The following is a 17,865-nucleotide window of genomic DNA, read 5'->3' on the forward strand; positions in this document are numbered from 1 at the left end:
AATGCAATGCCAAACGGTGTCTAAAACTCTCACGTAGACGCAACTCTAAAATGCCGGGTGTTATCGGGTTTGTTCAGGTCATAGGTAAATTTGTTAGGTTGGTTGGGTTATTGTACTGACCAGTTTTTTGATAAATTTAGATTGATTTAGCTAACAAGTCGGCTGGTTCTCGTCGAGATTTAATAATTATGATAGAAGGATTAAAAATAAAAAAAGTTAATTTTAAAAAAATAAAAAATATACAAGGCTACTGTGGGCCCAAACACCTCTAAATATAAATTATTTTGCCTTTTCTTTTTTCTCACAAAAAAGGTTGACATGTTTCAGTTTTCTTGTTGTTATCGTAAAACAAAAACTGGCTTTGCTTTTGTGTCTCTGTAAAGGGGAATTAACAAAAGGAAAGTTATTCAAGCCAGACGGACTGCTTGACGGGAAAAAGGAGAGGGTGGACGTTGAAAATAGGATCCAAAGACGCCTCGCAACTATCAAAAACAAGCCTGAAACAGAAACAGCTAGAAAAAGGGAAATCTATATTCGGACCCTACAGCTATCAAATATATTTCAGTTCCGTCCCTCGTTTATCGGAAACTTCATCAAAACCACTTATTTATCACGATTGATTCAATATCATCCCTTCATTTAACAGTCATCTATTTTCGCACCAAACTCTTCATCATACTCACATGCATAACATTTTTCCTCCACTTCGAGACTTTAGATGCGTTTTGAATAGTGTTTCATAATAATTTTAATTTTTTATATTTTTAAATTATTTTGATATATTAATATTAAAAATATTTTTTTTAAAATTTAAAAATTATTATTTTAATATATTTATAAATAAAAAATACTTTAAAAAACAATCCGGTGAAATCCTAAATAATTTCTTAAACCATGTAAAAAACAATAAATTCTTGTTTTGTGAGGTATGCATAACATGGTAAGTTTCTCCGAGGGAGCGAGGATCAAAGAGAAAACAATGGCAGAAGCAACAATAAGAGAAACAAAACCAGCAGCAGCCTTACCTCTCCATCACCTCCCTTCTCTTTCACCTATCACCCCGCCTCCTTCCTCCCTATAAACCCTAAAGACAAGATCATGCCTTAAAAGCACGCGCATTCCCTCCATCTGGCATAATCACATCAAGTATGTTTCTGTAAATCATACAAAAATCAATCAATTTAATTCTCCGTTTCTCTCACAATGGAGTCGTTGATCGAGCTATGCGACCTAATTTCACAGAACCCTGCACAATTCGCTGACAAATTGACTTGGCTATGCAATCGCTGTCCTCAACCGGAGGCTCTCTTAGCAGGATCGCCTAGGGTTTCTCACTCACAGATCAATGCAATCCTTGCGATTTCTCGATTCCTCTCCAAAACCCTCGACCACACCGATAACCGTCCAAAATCACTAATCCTCACCTTCTTTCGCTCAATTCCGACCTCGTTTCACCCTTCCTTCTGGCCACAATCATTCCCCACCGACTCGATCGCGGCCTTTTTTACCGATTTCCTGGCGTACGTCTCAAAGTCGGCCGAATTGGATCCGGATTTCGCTGTCGATGTTGCCGGACTTGTTGGAGAAGTTGTCGTGGCTGCGATCGGGAACAATGCCGGTGAGAATTGGGAGAGTTTGGCGATTTCTAGGGTTTTCTTGATTGCGTTAACGAAGAATTTTGTTCCAATTTTGCCGGAGGATGGAGAGAAGTTGATTACGTGTCTTTTAGATCAGTTTAACCTGCCCGTACAGGTGCCGTCGTCACCTAGTGAGCGAATTGGGATGAATTCTGGAACATCTTCGTCACAGAGTTCGCCATTGAGCAATAATGTGAATAGTCATAATAGTAGTTACAGTGCCCATAATGAGATTTCGAGTATGGTGAATGATTTGAGTCAAATGTCAGTATCTTCGTCGAGTGCATCTACGACAGTTGTGGTGAATGGGAGTGGAGTCACGTGGAAGAGTGGATTGGAGACAATGGGGGTGGGACTTGATGGAGGTGGGGTATTGAATAGGCAACAAGTGGCTTCATTCGAGGAAGAGAGTGTGGAGGGATTGGAGAAGCAGGAGATCGCATACAAGTTGATTGGACTTGTTTTGGATTGTGCTAGGATAGACAACAAGCTTTTGGATCAAGTTAGGTTAATTGCTAAGAAGCAGCTTCAATCTCTCTCTGCATTTTTGAAGGTAAATACTGCCGCTATCATTATCATATTATTGTTGTTTTTGTGTGTGTGGGAATGGTTCTTAAAGTGTATGAAGGTGCTTTTAGTGCATTCCACTGGAAAAATTTAATCATTGATATTTTTGGGTATTTATTGGCTGCGTTTGAAGCTAAGCATGCTTATATGATGAATTGATTTTGGATTCACTGTTACATTTTAACATAAGAGGTTTCTCTCAGGAGAAACCATGGATTGGGAACTTGTCACAGTAAAAGCTTGAAATAGGAAATCGGTTATGGGCTCTCTCAATTCATATATGCATGTATTTGGGGATATAAATGTCCGGGCTAGTTTTACTTGCGTGTATGCATGCGTGTAAGCACATGTGTGTGTGTGTGTGTGATAAATGAGTGTGCTTGTGACCTCGTACTGTAGCAGGGAATATAAATAGCAGAATTGTTGAATTTAAGGGTTTGATAAGGGAAAATTGGTTATGTTGGCAGATACGGAAACGGGACTGGAATGAACAGGGACAACTTTTAAAAGCAAGAGTCAGTGCAAAACTTTCTGTCTATCAAGCTGCAGCCAGGATGAAAGTTCAGAGTCTTGCATCTCTTGATGTGGATGGCAAGACATCCAAGAGGTTGGTGCTTGAGACTCTGGCATTGTTGATGGATGCTGCAGAAGCCTGTTTGTTCTCAGTGTGGCGGAAGCTGAGAGTTTGTGAAGAGCTGTTCAGCTCATTGCTTGGTGGGATTGCACAAATTGCGGTAACCAGGGGAGGTCAGCCAATGCGAGTCCTGCTTATTCGCCTTAAGCCGCTTGTGCTGGCTGCATGTGCACAGGTATGTGTTATGGATAGTTTCCAATTTTGCTTGTACAAGCATGCAACATGGTCTGTAATGTTGTTCATTCCAATTGTAACAGGCTGATACCTGGGGTGGCAGTCAGGGAGTAATGTTTGAGATTGTCATGAAGACAAGTTGTCAGATAATTGAATCTGGCTGGACAAAGGACCGGGCTCCTGTAGACACTTTCATCTCTGGTTTGGCCTCCAGCATACGTGAACGAAATGATTATGATGAACAGGTTGGTAAATATTACAAGCAACAGGTTCCAATGCATCCATAACTTTGATATACAGATCACGGATACTTTCTCTCTTGGTGTGCCTGTCTGCTTGTCCAAGTTAATTTGGGAGGGCACATCTTGTTTCTTTTTCTTAATTATTCTTATATTCACTATGAATGAGAACATCAAAATGTTCTCATCCTTTTTTTTTGGGGTGAGATTATAATGACAGTAACAGAAGTTGTTTGCTCGCTAGGATTATAACCTTTTAATCATGGAAACCTTCACGCCCTAGTTCATAGTTTCCAATTTTTTAGCGATCCCTTTTTCAAATTCATTCTCTGTTTACTAGTTGTGCTGATTTTCAGGTTGAGAAGAAGCAGGGAGTTCCTGCTGTGCAGCTTAATGTTATTCGCTTGCTTGCTGATTTGACTGTTTCCGTTAACAAGTCTGAAGTGGTAGACATGATTTTGCCACTTTTTATTGAAAGCTTGGAAGAGGGTGAAGCTTCAACTCCTGGTTTATTGCGACTTCGAGTATGGAATCTGTCTTCGGAGCAATTTATTATCTGATATAGATTTGATTTGCTTGTATCTACTCGTTCATTTTTATTGGTGGCCATTTCAATTGGTAATTTACTATTTTGCATCTTAATTTGGAGGCACGTTATCTAACTTCTTTCTCTCCTTAACTTCTTGCAGCTTCTTGATGCTGTTTCTCGAATTGCAAGTTTAGGTTTTGAGAAGTCATATCGTGAGACAGTTGTTCTTATGACAAGAAGTTACTTAAGTAAACTATCAAGTGTAGGGTCTGCTGAAAGCAAAATATTGGCAGCAGAAGCCACCACAGAACGTGTTGAGGTATGCATTGTTTATAATGATCAGTCATGTATAATGTCTTTAAGATGGTTGATGGTTTATCTTATCATATGGTGGCTCACTTGTTCCATCACATTCTAGACTCTTCCTGCAGGATTTCTTCTGATTGCTAGCAGGCTTGAAAATAAGAAATTGCGTTCAGACTATCGTCATCGATTGCTATCTCTGTGTTCAGATGTAGGCCTGGCTGCTGAATCTAAAAGTGGAAGGTAGATATCTTTATCTTTATGTGGAATCTCTTGTTTTATTTGCCTACCACACAAATTATTTCCCTCATTGCATTGTGTTTCTGGTGTTGTTCTGCCTGGTACTCCAATTGTTGCAGGAGTGGAGCAGATTTTCTAGGACCTCTGCTTCTTGCTGTTGCTGAAATATGCTCTGATTTCGATCCCGCTGTGGATGTGGAACCATTGCTCTTGAAATTGTTCCGCAACCTGTGGTTCTATGTTGCTCTTTTTGGTCTAGCACCTCCAATTCAGAAAATTCAACAACCAACAAAGTCAGTTTCAACTACACTGAACAGTGTCGGAAGCATGGGCACAATTGCTCTTCAAGCAGTGGGTGGACCATACATGTGGAATGCACAGTGGTCGTCTGCTGTTCAGCGAATTGCTCAAGGGACTCCTCCCCTAGTAAGTTGATTGCAAAAGGTTACTAAATGATTTCTTATTTACTAATAATATTTTTCCTGTTTGCTTTGAAGTAGTGCCAAATGCCATCAACTTGTTTTTTCTTAGTTTAATTTTATAAGTTGCTGCAACAAATTGCTGTTCTGAAATGCATATGTTACACGCTCTACTAATCAGTTATATTTTTTAATTTTTGCCCCTGACATGACTTTAACTGAACCTATGAAAAGTTAACACAAGATTGCGTGTAAAGTAACATTGCTAGAACATGGCTCTACATCACCCCTGGTAGAACAATTAAATAGGAAAAAAAAAGTACGTTATTTTTGCAATTTTATAATGGGGCCACTTATAGTGACCTCAGTTTTCAAATGAATTGATCGTTTTCTGAATAAATTGTAAATTATAGTGAAATGTATCTGAATTGGAACAACATTGTCTGATATTGGTAGATACACAACTCTAATGTCTTCTGAAAAGAATTTTAATGATTGCAATATGTTTAAGTTCTGCTTATATTGGTTTTCCATTTATTCATATATTTATGTTTCTGTTTTTTCTTTTTTTCTTTTCTTTCTTCCTTTCTTCCTTTTTTCTCTTTGTTTTTTTTTTTTTTTTTTTTTTTTGGGGGGGGGGGGTATCAGGAGAGCCCCTGATGAATGGGTTTACTATTTGTTCAAATTAGGGCGGTTGTTAGTCTGTCAGTATTTCTCTCTTCTTTCATGCATATGTTTCTTCTTTATCACCATGCCAGCTTTAATAATAGGACTTTTGTCCTGCAAGATGACCAATGTTTAATATCAACCGTACAAGAAGATCAATTTTTTGTTTGTCTTGTAGATTGTAGTAATCTGAGACTCGTAAGAAATTGGGTTAAGATCATCATTTTGATGGTAAGGTGTTTAGTGTGTCAATTACTATATACTGGGCATTTATGGATTAAATATAAAACCGATAACTTGAAGTGGTTTCCTTTTGACTATCAAACTAGAATCTTTTTGCTATATATGCTTTTGCACTCTAAAGTATTGCCTTCCTTAATATCTTAATTGATTTTGGATTACTTAAGAAGTTCTGCCTTTTGAATTGGCCTGCTTTACATCGTACTTAATTATATCACTCCATCTCTAACTATTTTAGAGAGCATTTCTATGGATTTTACACTTACTTGAGTTTGACATAATTGTGTATCTCTCCAGGTTGTTAGCTCAGTAAAATGGCTCGAAGATGAATTGGAACTCAATGCCCTTCACAATCCTGGAAGTCGTCGGGGCAGTGGCAATGAGAAAGCAGCTTCAACCCAAAGATCTGCTCTTTCAGCTGCTCTAGGTGGCAGAGTTGATATTGCAGCTATGAGCACAATTTCAGGTTCTATAGATTTCTTAGCATGTTGTTGCACTTTAAATTTGTGATTCTGGTGGTGTTTAATTGTTTTCATCGTTATGCATCTTTCTTTAGTCATCTTGAAAATTTGGTTGTTTAAGGACCATATTTGGTGGAATCTTCCTTGTTAATGTTAATGAAATATAAATTTTCAAGTCAGCTTTAATTTTGGTGTCCCAATCATGTGTGTTGCTTGCACATTGGTTTTACAGGTGTGAAGGCAACCTATCTTCTTGCTGTAGCATTTTTGGAGATAATACGCTTCAGCAGCAATGGCGGCATCCTTAATGGTGTTGCTAGTTTGAGTGCTTCTAGAAGTTCCTTCAGCTGTGTCTTTGAGTATCTAAAAACTCCAAATCTCATACCGGCTGTGTTCCAATGTTTAACAGCTATTGTTCATAGGGCGTTTGAAGCAGCAGTATTCTGGCTGGTATTTTTCAATTCATTCCATTTAAAGCCTTTCTCTGGCAATGCCCTTCCATTTGTATTTCTACTCATGCAGGGAAAGTTGATTCTTCCCTATAGTGCTTATTTCTTGCATGGAAGGTGTAAATATTGTAATAATGCATCCCTGTATCTTCTCTGTAAAGTGCCAATTATAATCCCTATAATTCTTCCTCCCAGGACTTCACTTCAGTGAGACAACTAGTGATATCATTTTTGTTCTCAGACTTTTTTTAAAATGAAACAAATTTGCTACTATAGCCGTGGATGATTTTCAAGTGTGACACTAAGTGACTTTTGATTTCTTGTTTCACTGAGACTGTTCTTTGTAGTAGATATAGAAATGGTACCTTTACCTTGTAATATGATTTTTGTTTACTGCTTTCTTCCCCTCTTATCACATTGTGAACATCATTAATGCTTTGATATGGTTTCAGGAAGATCGAATAACTGAAACAGGCAATGAAGCCAATGTTAGAGAATCAACTCTTTTCTCCCATGCCTGTTTTCTTATAAAAAGCATGTCTCAGAGGGAGGAACACATTCGAGATATTTCTGTAAGCTTGCTGACTCAGCTTAGAGATAAGTTTCCTCAGGTATGTTGTTCAGTAATGCTGTTTGCATTAGATTGTCTTTTTTTCCTTTTTTCCTGTGATCCACAACTTCCCTCATCTTATATGGAAGCAATGGAACTACATATATGCAGGTTTTGTGGAATTCATCTTGTTTAGACTCCCTGCTATTTTCAGTTCACAACGACTCACCTTCTACAGTTATTAATGATCCTGCTTTGATAGCATCTATTCGTTCTTTGTACCAAAGGATTGTGAGGGAATGGATCAGTATATCACTTTCATATGCTCCATGCACTAGCCAAGGTCTGCTTCAGGTTGGTTTTACAATATTTCCACAATCAGATGAAGTTGATTTTGATTTCTTTATTTGCTATGTGCATGTCTGTGACATAGCTGTTGTGCTCGAGTTTTTTCTGATATTTCTTGCAATTTAGTCAGAATCATGCATGCTCTCTTGTATGCTTGTGTCATGCTTCATTTAAACAAGGTCTTATACTAGTCAAATGGTTATGCGAAACAGAAGCTTCCCTTCTATAATATTGACAGTTGGCAATGATCAATTATTAATCTGTTTTCTCAATGGTTATATATTTTGATGATAAACATTTGGTATCTCAATAATTATCAAAGATTTGCTTGGAGTAAAGTGTGAATTTCAGATGTAGTCACATTTTCTTTTTAAGATGCACTCAGTTTGGATGGCCCCCTCCCTATTTTGGGTGACCTACTGGTTTTTTATATAAGCTGTCTATGAATTACAAGTACATCTTTCTTTGACTTACTGGAATTTTGTTTAGTTTTGCATTTCATTGTAAATCCTTTTGAATATTTTTATGGAAATTAAGCTTCTTGATGTTTGACCAGGATGATCTTGTTTATTTTATAGAGTTTCCACTTTTCATTAAAATTACTTGTGTTTATTTCGTTTTCTGATGGGTTTTTGTTCCTTTGTTTGTGGTTCCAAACACTAGGAAAAGCTTTGCAAGGCAAATACGTGGCAGAGAACGCAACATACAACTGATGTTGTTTCTCTTTTAACTGAGATACAGATTGGGAATGGTAAAAATGATTGGACTGGCATACGAACAGCTAACATTCCTGCAGTCATGGCTGCTGCAGCAGCTGCTTCAGGAGCAAACTTCAAATCGACAGAAGCTTTCAACTTGGAGGTGCTCAGTATTGGTATCGTCAGTGCAACAGTTAAGTGCAACCATACTGGAGAAATTGCAGGCATGAGAAGGTTGTATAATAGCATTGGTGGATTTCAATCTGGTGGCACACCAACAGGTTTTGGTGGTGGTCTTCAAAGGCTGATATCTGGAGCGTTTTCTCAACAACCACCAGCCGAGGATGATGCATTTAATGAGATGCTACTTAATAAGTTTGTGCATCTTCTTCAGCAATTTGTCAGTATTGCAGAAAAAGGTGGGGAAGTGGACAAGTCACAGTTTCGTGATACATGTTCTCAGGCCACTGCATTTCTTCTCTCAAATCTGGTAAAATGATGCTCCCCATCTTGTCATTGATTTCCTTGCTGTTAAGCTCAACTACTTTTGGGTCTTACCTTTTCTTTTTCATCTGTTTGATTTATTCTTTGGTGCTAGGCTTCTGAGTCAAAATCAAACGTAGAAGGCTTTGCTCAACTTCTACGTCTTCTTTGCTGGTGTCCAGCGTATATTTCTACACCTGATTCGATGGAAACTGGTGTTTTCATTTGGACTTGGTTGGTTTCTGCAGCTCCGCAACTCGGTTCTCTTGTGCTTGCAGAGCTAGTGGATGCCTGGTTATGGACAATTGATACGAAACGAGGAGTTTTTGCTCATGAAGTGAAGTATTCTGGACCAGCTGCAAAACTGAGACCTCAGCTAGCCCCCGGGGAACCTGAATCACAGCCTGAAATTGATCCTGTCGAACAAATAATGGCGCATAGAATATGGGTTGGATTCTTCATTGACCGTTTTGAGGTTAGGAATTATTTATAATTGGCAGTTACATATTCTGTTATCAGTTTTCATTCTTTTTTATTTATTGGAATGCATTCAAGGTGGGATAATGTGTTTTTTAGTTGTATTCAGTATTCACATGCAGGAGTTTGCGCATTAGAGTTAGATACTAACATTAAATTTAAATATTAGTTGTATTTGTTTTGCAGCAATAAGCAAATAGTTTTCTTATTCCATTAAAATATTGTGTGGTTTGGTGTTGTACAGGTGGTTCGACACAATAGTGTTGAGCAACTCTTGCTTCTTGGCCGGTTGTTGCAGGGGACAACCAAATCTCCCTGGAACTTTTCATGCCATCCCGCAGCTACTGGCACTTTTTTCACCATCATGCTTCTTGGTCTCAAGTTCTGTTCATGTCATTCCCAAGGCAATTTGCAGAATTTCAAAACAGGGCTTCAACTGCTGGAAGATCGTATTTATAGGTCACTTCCATTGACTGCACTTCAAATTTGCTGCATATTCTCTTTATGCTTCAATGACTGTTTACTCAGCCCCCAAGTAACTGAAAGAAGAAAGTTGTATCATATATTTGAAATAATCTGCTAATAAAAAAATAAAAAAAAGGAAAAAAGAAAAAGTACTGAAAAGTGTAAAGAATGAAATAATCTGAAAATGGAATCTTTTGGTGACTGAGGATTGGGGTCTCTATGATTGTTTTATTTTTTTGTGTGCTTGTGTGTTGGTCGGGGTAGGGGATTTGGAAAACTATTGAAGTAGGTCAATGTGCTGGTTATTTTCCTGCAAAAGGAAATGTTGACGAGGATGGTATTCTCAGTTACTTTGTTAGTGGCCTTATCTGTTGCATTGTTGCTTAACCAATATTTTTGTGGTTCTGCTAGACACCTCCAATGCCTGAGTTAACTAGGTTGGCTTGGGAGCACTATTGGTTTGGTTTCAAAGTTCTTTGTTGATGATGATTAAATGCTTTATGTGTTGCGTCATTTGAGGATTGAAAATCATGTTTGGTGCATGTTTCAGGGCCTGTTTGGGCTGGTTTGCTTTTGAGCCTGAATGGTTTGATGCAAACAATGTGAATTTTGCCTATAGTGAGGCTCGATCTGTCTCCCTATTTGTTCAATATATTTCTAATGATGGTCAGTCTGATGCAAGAGGAAAGGGGCATGAGAATGGGACTTACTCGGTTGATATGGTAAGATTATTGCATTTGTTGCATGTGGAATCAATCGCCATGCATAGATCTAAGACATACTTCTTCCACATTTTAATACTTGTATAGATCCTCATCCAATTTTTTTTTCTCACTATCCTATGGTCCTAAATGTATGTGCTTTTTTCACATCCATCTACTGAAGTGGAAGTTCTAGGCGCTTCAAAAACACTTTATTCCATTTTTCAAATAATCTAGTAAACTCATGTAATCCTATATGTAAAACCATTTTGGATAACCTTTTGTGGATTTCCTAATACAGAAAGGTGGAGATACAATATATGACCTTTTTTTTGTGTGTTGGGGGCAGCTTCAATAGTTGTTTGAATCTCGGAGCTTGCCTTTGTATTGTATTAGTGGATTAATAAAAAGAAGTGATTACAGAATGATCAGTATCACCCTGTATGGGGCCAGATGGAGAACTATGCTGCAGGAAGAGAAAAACGGAGGCAGCTTCTTTTAATGCTATGCCAGAATGAAGCTGATAGGCTTGAAGTTTGGGCACAACCTACTAACTCTAAGTAAACCTTCACAATTCTATGCAATAAATTCATATTCTGTTGCCTAGTTTTTGAAGATGTTCTTATACTGACTTTCATGGAGTTTTTTTCATCATAAGGCATGCCATTAGTTTCTTAAGATCTTGACTCCTTTTGTGTTTCCATTTTAAGGGAAAATACATCTTGGCCAAAAATCAGCTCAGAGAAATGGATTGAATATGCTAGGACTGCCTTCTCTGTGGATCCAAGGATTGCCTTATGCTTGGTTTCGAGGTTCCCAACAAATACTAATCTGAAAGCTGAAGTAACTCAACTAGTTCAGGTATGTATTGCCATATCTTTATTAGCAGGGGTGTAAAATTGCAAGGAACTGATGATATGAAACACCTGAATAAGAATTAACATTTGTAATTTAATTGTTGGTTAGAAGATTATATCATTTAGGAAAATCATCTTTTGAATGGTTGTTATGGAGTGTGGAAGTATAAAAGCTTATTGGGAACTAGTTAAAAATCAATTTGAACCATTGGAAAGTGGAAAGTAAGAGACTTCATGTTTAATTCTGTGCCACTAAATGATCTGCTATCATTTTCTTAGACTATGAAGTGGAAATATTATATAAATACCAGAAACAAGAATATTTAAATTTTTTAAGCTGTGCTTGCAGAAGGGGATTTCTGTTCTGCTGCACTTGCTTTATTTACATTTTTGCTAAAGTGATCTTCGGTATTTTTATGGTATCTTGTTTTTATTTTTACATCTTTCCTAATGTTCTAGTTATTGTTGAATTTCTTTCATTTTGAAGTATCATTGATGTTTTTTAGATCTTCTGTTTTTTTATAGCATCTTGTTTTTGTCTTGTTTGGCCATAATTTGTTTGTTCTTTCTTATTCTTTTTTCTTCTTGTTCATTTTTGGTAAGAACCTGATTCATTTTTTCCCTCCTGAATCTCTTCTATTCTTCTACTGTCCATGGGTATTTGATTTTCTTTAGGATTTTTGCCCATAAAAACATCATGATTTCCTTTGATATATAAATTTGAAGTCTAGATCCTAAAACATGACTGAAACAACAATGTTTTTTTTTTTTGCTTAAAGTATCCTTTAATTATCAGTGATGAATTGAACCTTTTATCATTTAATTACCATACAAATTTAACAAACCCAGGACCAGGGGCAAGTTCAGCAATTTATAGTAGAATTAGTTTGCATCTCTTGTTTATTAGGTGCTCTAGTGTAAGGTTGATATCATCGCATTCATTTTTTTGTAGCATTTCATTGTCATGCATCCTTTTTGATACCTTGGTGTAAAAGTGTTTTGCCTCTTTGGATTGGAGCATGCTAAGCCTGTATCAGCTAAGTTGGGTTGAAATGGCCCAGTGTTGTCAAAGGCAAAAGGAGCTAAAAGGCGCCGGGCCTGTAAAATGCCCGAGGCACTAGGCGCACGCCTAAGCGCTTGCCTGAATGAACCAAGGCGATATGCTATAGATTAAAAAATATATTATGTATAATATTATATTATATAAATCTAAAATATATATCTTCCCAATTAAGATTGGATCATTAGAAAATCAAAAGGAAATATAAAATAGCTTAACAGTCATATAAAGTTATATTTTTCACCCTTAAAACAAAATAAGATAATTTAAAGTAGTCAAATATATTAAAAAACAAACTTAGATATCATCATCGTTATTCATTAATCTTTAAAAACATCTTCATCCATGCTTTCTTGTTCCGTACTTGTGGTGTTGTTCTTTGACTCTGTTCAACATAAAGTGTGGTTGGTGTTTCTCTTCAAGTGTCCTTATCTCCCACATTAATGATTTTTTATTCTTTTTTTACCCTAATCTTTGTTTTTTATAAAAATACCCCTAAGTTGTTTCTCATAGTAAATTAAAAAATGGACAAATAGGTCAAAACATAAATCAATTAAAAAGAAAAAAGAAAAAAAGAAAAATCCAACAGAAAAAGAAGTATTTCAACCAGGCACTCTCTTTAACGCCTAACGCCCACTCACGAGATGCTCGCTTAGGCAATGCTTCATTGAAATTCATCGTTCAAGGCTAATAAAGGTGTTGTGGCCTTGCTGGGGTGCCTAGGCAAGCGCCTCAGCACCTCTTGACACCACTGAAATGGCCTTATTTGTTGTTTTAATTTGAAGTTAAAACTCAGTGCCCCTGGCTAATTCAAAACCATTGATTTGATAAAGAGTGATGAAGAAATGTGATCTTTTATCTTTTTTTTGATAAAACAAATTTGGCGATTATCCTTGCCTAACTCTAAATTACTCTATAATTTTGTTTGTTTGTAAATATCATCTATAAGCAAGGATATTCTTCTTTAGTTTTGTGGAAAGTTGGAATGGGAATGATTTATGTTGCCCTTTGGTGATGCCAGCCATCTTTAATTTTTCTGGTGTTTCCATTGCAGTCACATATTTTGGACCTCCGCTGCATACCTGAAGCATTGCCATATTTTGTCACCCCAAAGGCTGTTGATGAAGATTCAGTGCTTTTGCAACAACTGCCTCACTGGGCTGCTTGTTCAATCACACAAGCACTCGAGTTCCTGACTCCTGCATACAAGGGTCATCCACGTGTGATGGCATATGTTCTTAGAGTTTTGGAGTCTTATCCTCCAGAACGAGTGACCTTCTTTATGCCTCAGCTAGTGCAGTCTTTGCGATATGATGACGGGGTGGGTTATCTGATGAATCTTGCCATTTGGGTTTATTTTAATTTTTCAGTTCAGGCTTGATTGGGGAAGCCCTAACCTTATACTAAAAGAGGGGTTCTGGTGAGGTGGAGGATGGCATATCAAATCAATTCGAACCTGTATAGTTCTTATCGATTTATGTTGCATGAGATAAGCAAACCAAGGGAAAATTTTATTTTTATTTTTTTAAAAGGGGAAAAACTTCTTTTGTAAACATCTTTTATCCACACCGACCTTTAGCCTCTTACTCATTGTAACCTCTCATCTATACTAGTGGAATTGTGGACAATCAGGTTGATGGGGAGTTGGATCAGTAGGGTCTAGTTTGTCTATTTAACCTTATAAAGCTCCAGAATTGAGACAGGGATTACATACTAGTCCTTTCTTGAGAATGAGATTTTAATCCTGCCACCGCAAATACGCAAGTATCTTCATATTCACTGGATCTGTGCTTATATTATTTTTGCAGAGGTTAGTAGAAGGATATTTACTCAGAGCAGCTCAGAGAAGTGATGTATTTGCCCATATTCTGATATGGAATTTGCAGGTGTGGAAAGATTCATAGATTTGTGTGGCTAAAATGTCTGCTAGTTACTAACATATAATAGTCTTATATTCTCTTCTCTGGGTTTCTATAAGTCGTGAGTTTCTTATGCATGGCAGGGTGAAACATCAGAATCAAAGGAAGCTTCTTCTGGAAAGGTATATATAGGTTTTACTTTTAGTCAACCAGAACTCTTCCCTTTAGACAAAATCTAAGCATTACTCTTGACACCACAGAAACTGTGAATAGTAATGGCCCCTTTATGCATGGATACTTTATATGGAAGGTTAGGCATGTGTCCCAAGTGGGATATAAGTTTATTAGTTCGCATTGTGTTCATTTGACCCGGTAGAATACAAGAGTTCCACAATATATGAAAGGGATCAGAGGAAAGGCTTGAGAGATACCACCTTACACTGCTCCCTTACTGTATGTGTGTATTTGTCATATTTGGTTTATGAGGAGCCTGGTCTTAATGGTGCAGTGTGTCAAGAGGTTTTTGGCATTAGGAAAATGTATATACATATGCTAAAACATACTACACTACAGGTGGTTGGTGAATATTAATATCAAGTTTTGCAATCACAACCTGCTCTGTAAACAATTCCATGTCACATTGGATTACTTGAGATAAGTGTCACCTTTTGTGGATGTATGTACAATCTAGGGTGTTTTCATATCTAGGATATATGGGCTGTTCCTGAGATGCTACATGTGCATGTGCGTCATGCTTAACTACTAGATTTATATATGCTTTTATTTCAGAATGTTTCCTTTCAAGCACTGTTGCCAGTTGTTCGTGAGCATATTATTGATGGTTTCACTCCCAAGGCCCGGGACTTGTTTCGAAGGGAATTTGATTTCTTTGATAAAGTTACATCTATATCTGGTGTTCTTTATCCACTTCCTAAAGAAGAACGCAGGGCTGGTATTCAGAGGTATACCCCTAATCTCTTAGGTAGCATTTGGATGCTGTCTCGAGACGTTAGAGATGAAGATAGTGGGGACATAGGGGACATGTCTCCCTTTGTTGAAAGTACAAAAAATCACTCCAAAGTTGTTCCAGAGACCAATTTATTTTATGTCTCTATCTTTGTGTCTTTATCCAAACAAGATTTTGTCCCCATTGTCTCCGTTTTTTTTTTCTCGTGACAGTAATCCAAAGCTACCTTAATGCCTAAGCTCACTCTGTTTATGGCTTGTATCTTGCTGTTGATGTTGCCCTTTGGCTTGCAACAATAGGGAGTTGGAGAAAATTGAATTGGAGGGGGAAGACCTGTACCTACCAACTGCTCCTAACAAGCTTGTGAGGGGCATCCGGGTGGATAGTGGAATACCTTTACAATCTGCAGCAAAAGTTCCCATCATGGTGACATTTAATGTGGTTGATAGGTGTGGGGACCGGAATGATGTAAAACCCCAAGCTTGCATTTTCAAGGTATGATTGTGAATAGATCACTGCAACTAAAATTCTTATTGGACTTAAAAAACTCTAGTTATAAAATCCCCTATAGAATGTACCACCAATGACACTGATATTAACAAATTCATATACATGAAGAACCATATGCACATGTATTATTTATCTAAAGGGGTTTCCCATTTTCAGGCCATGTTATGTTTCTGATCACATAATTTAATGAGGCTTGCAGAAATTCTTTTGGATTTGAATGGAATAAATGGCATGGATGATAGTAAAATGCGTCTTCCTTTGTGAACTAAATTTTGTCAGTTTTATGTTTTGGTTCTCATTTAAGCTGCGTGATAATAGATGGCTTAATTGACATTTTCCATTTTTCAAGGTAGGAGATGATTGTCGACAGGATGTTCTTGCCCTTCAAGTGATAGCACTCCTTAGAGATATATTTGAAGCAGTTGGAGTTAATCTCTACTTGTTTCCTTATGATGTCCTCCCAACTGGCCCGGGGAGAGGTATAGTTGAGGTGAGTGTTTGTCTGTAGCCTTTATTTTAGCTGTGCTTGTCTGGTGCAATGTTACCTGGAAAACAACTCAATACAATATGCAGAATGAGAGCAAGAGTACAGTTTGCCATTTAGAGTGGAATGCGGTCCCAACAAGACATGTTCATATAGAGTTAGGAATGCCATTCTAGAAATGGTAATTTTGTAATTCAAGACTAATAGCCAATCTCTAAACATCCGACTTCCCAAAATATTAGTCCTCCTTCCATTCCCTTTTCATGTGGCAAGGCTCAACCTACCATCCTAAATTATCTACGCTGTTTTAAAAGAATCTTCTGTAATGTTGTATGTGTATTGCTTATATGTTACTAACCATTTTTAATCACACAGGTTGTGCCTAAAACACGAAGCAGAAGTCAGATGGGTGAAACAACAGATGGCGGTTTGTATGAGATCTTTCAACAGGATTATGGGCCCGTCGGCTCTCCTAGTTTTGAAGCTGCACGCAAGAATTTTATCATTAGCAGTGCTGGTTATGCAGTTGCCAGTCTTCTACTTCAGCCGAAGGATAGACACAATGGGAATCTTCTTTTTGACAAGTACACATCTTTTTATTCTTCTATTTTTATGGAAAGTAATTGTTGATTGTAATAGGTGGGGAGTCATGTTAGTTCATTCATGCATAAATATGCAGTCCTAGTCAATATGGAAAGGAAAGGGGGGGAAGTGAAAAAAATAAACAACATAATTCCAAACACAAATCAACGAAGTCATTAATTTTATTTTATCTCGTCTATTCATTTATTATCTCGACTGATCACTCATTTTACCTTGTAGCTTAGCTAATACAACCAGTTCTTGAAAACCTAAAATTTAATATTAGGTTTAGGATTTTGAGAGAAGATTGACAACTTAACACTGCCATTCATGTCAATGCAGCGTGGGGAGGCTTGTCCACATTGATTTTGGTTTTATCTTGGAAACATCACCTGGTGGAAACATGCGCTTTGAGAGTGCGCACTTCAAGCTGAGCCATGAGATGACTCAATTACTAGATCCCTCTGGTGTTATGAAGAGCGAAACTTGGTTGCAATTTGTAAGGTAAGATTGGTGCTTGTTTTGGGATATTCTCTCTTGTATCTGCTTTCATGGACAAGGATTCTGAGAGGGTGAGTGTTTGGTTTCCCACCATTTGTCAACAGCTTGTGTGTGAAGGGTTACCTGGCAGCCCGCCGCTACATGGATGGGATAATCAACACTGTGATGTTGATGCTTGACAGTGGATTACCTTGCTTCAGTAGGGGTGACCCAATCGGAAATCTTCGCAGGAGATTTCACCCTGAGATGAGCGAGCGTGAAGCTGCCAATTTCATGATCCGCGTGTGCACAGATGCCTACAATAAGTGGACCACTGCTGGCTATGACTTGATACAATATATTCAACAGGGCATTGAGAAGTAAATAGAAACGTAAAGAGTTAATTGTAAATGTACATGATTGCTTGTAGTTTTGTAATTGTTGTGTAGGTTTACAGCTGTGATTTTTTCAAGGGGTTTGCACTTCAGAGAGATGAGGTAAATATTGGGAAAACGGCAAAATTCTAAAAATTGAGTCCTTGTAACCTGGTGGTGGATTACTTGTGCGGTTTGTAAGAATACTCCTATACATAATGAAATTCATGGTTCTCTCGTTGCCAGTACAAGAAACAAGCCATGAAACCCCGCACCTCTCGCTCTTGAAACATCCTGTGAATTTGTGATTCCTTTCCTTCCAAGTAATCTTCAATGTTTTTCTTATCCTTGCCAGCTTTGTGTTGTTGACTGTTTCATTGGCATGCTATAGAGTACGGGTAGTTTATATATA

At 37.5% G+C, this 17,865-nt stretch overlaps 1 protein-coding gene across 1 annotated transcript; it reads left to right on the forward strand.

Moving 5' to 3' along the window:
• The first annotated feature begins 918 nt into the window (after nt 1–918).
• On the forward strand, nt 919–17,711 carry LOC133700242 (phosphatidylinositol 4-kinase alpha 1-like). The gene is made up of 26 exons (XM_062123793.1): nt 919–2,190; nt 2,672–3,013; nt 3,096–3,257; nt 3,608–3,775; nt 3,941–4,099; nt 4,199–4,326; nt 4,443–4,749; nt 5,946–6,114; nt 6,342–6,559; nt 7,011–7,169; nt 7,280–7,462; nt 8,120–8,644; nt 8,753–9,112; nt 9,359–9,573; nt 10,130–10,301; nt 10,704–10,840; nt 10,991–11,141; nt 13,252–13,518; nt 14,006–14,083; nt 14,200–14,238; nt 14,846–15,018; nt 15,323–15,518; nt 15,883–16,023; nt 16,393–16,601; nt 16,942–17,103; nt 17,205–17,711. The coding sequence occupies exons 1-26, from the start codon at nt 1,204–1,206 to the stop codon at nt 17,461–17,463; spliced, it is 6,066 nt and encodes a 2,021-aa protein (XP_061979777.1). The 5' UTR covers nt 919–1,203; the 3' UTR covers nt 17,464–17,711.
• The last annotated feature ends 154 nt before the right edge of the window (nt 17,712–17,865 follow it).

The sequence above is a fragment of the Populus nigra genome, chromosome 7 (assembly GCF_951802175.1).
Source record: "Populus nigra chromosome 7, ddPopNigr1.1, whole genome shotgun sequence".
In the NCBI taxonomy this organism is placed as follows: Eukaryota; Viridiplantae; Streptophyta; class Magnoliopsida; order Malpighiales; family Salicaceae; genus Populus; species Populus nigra.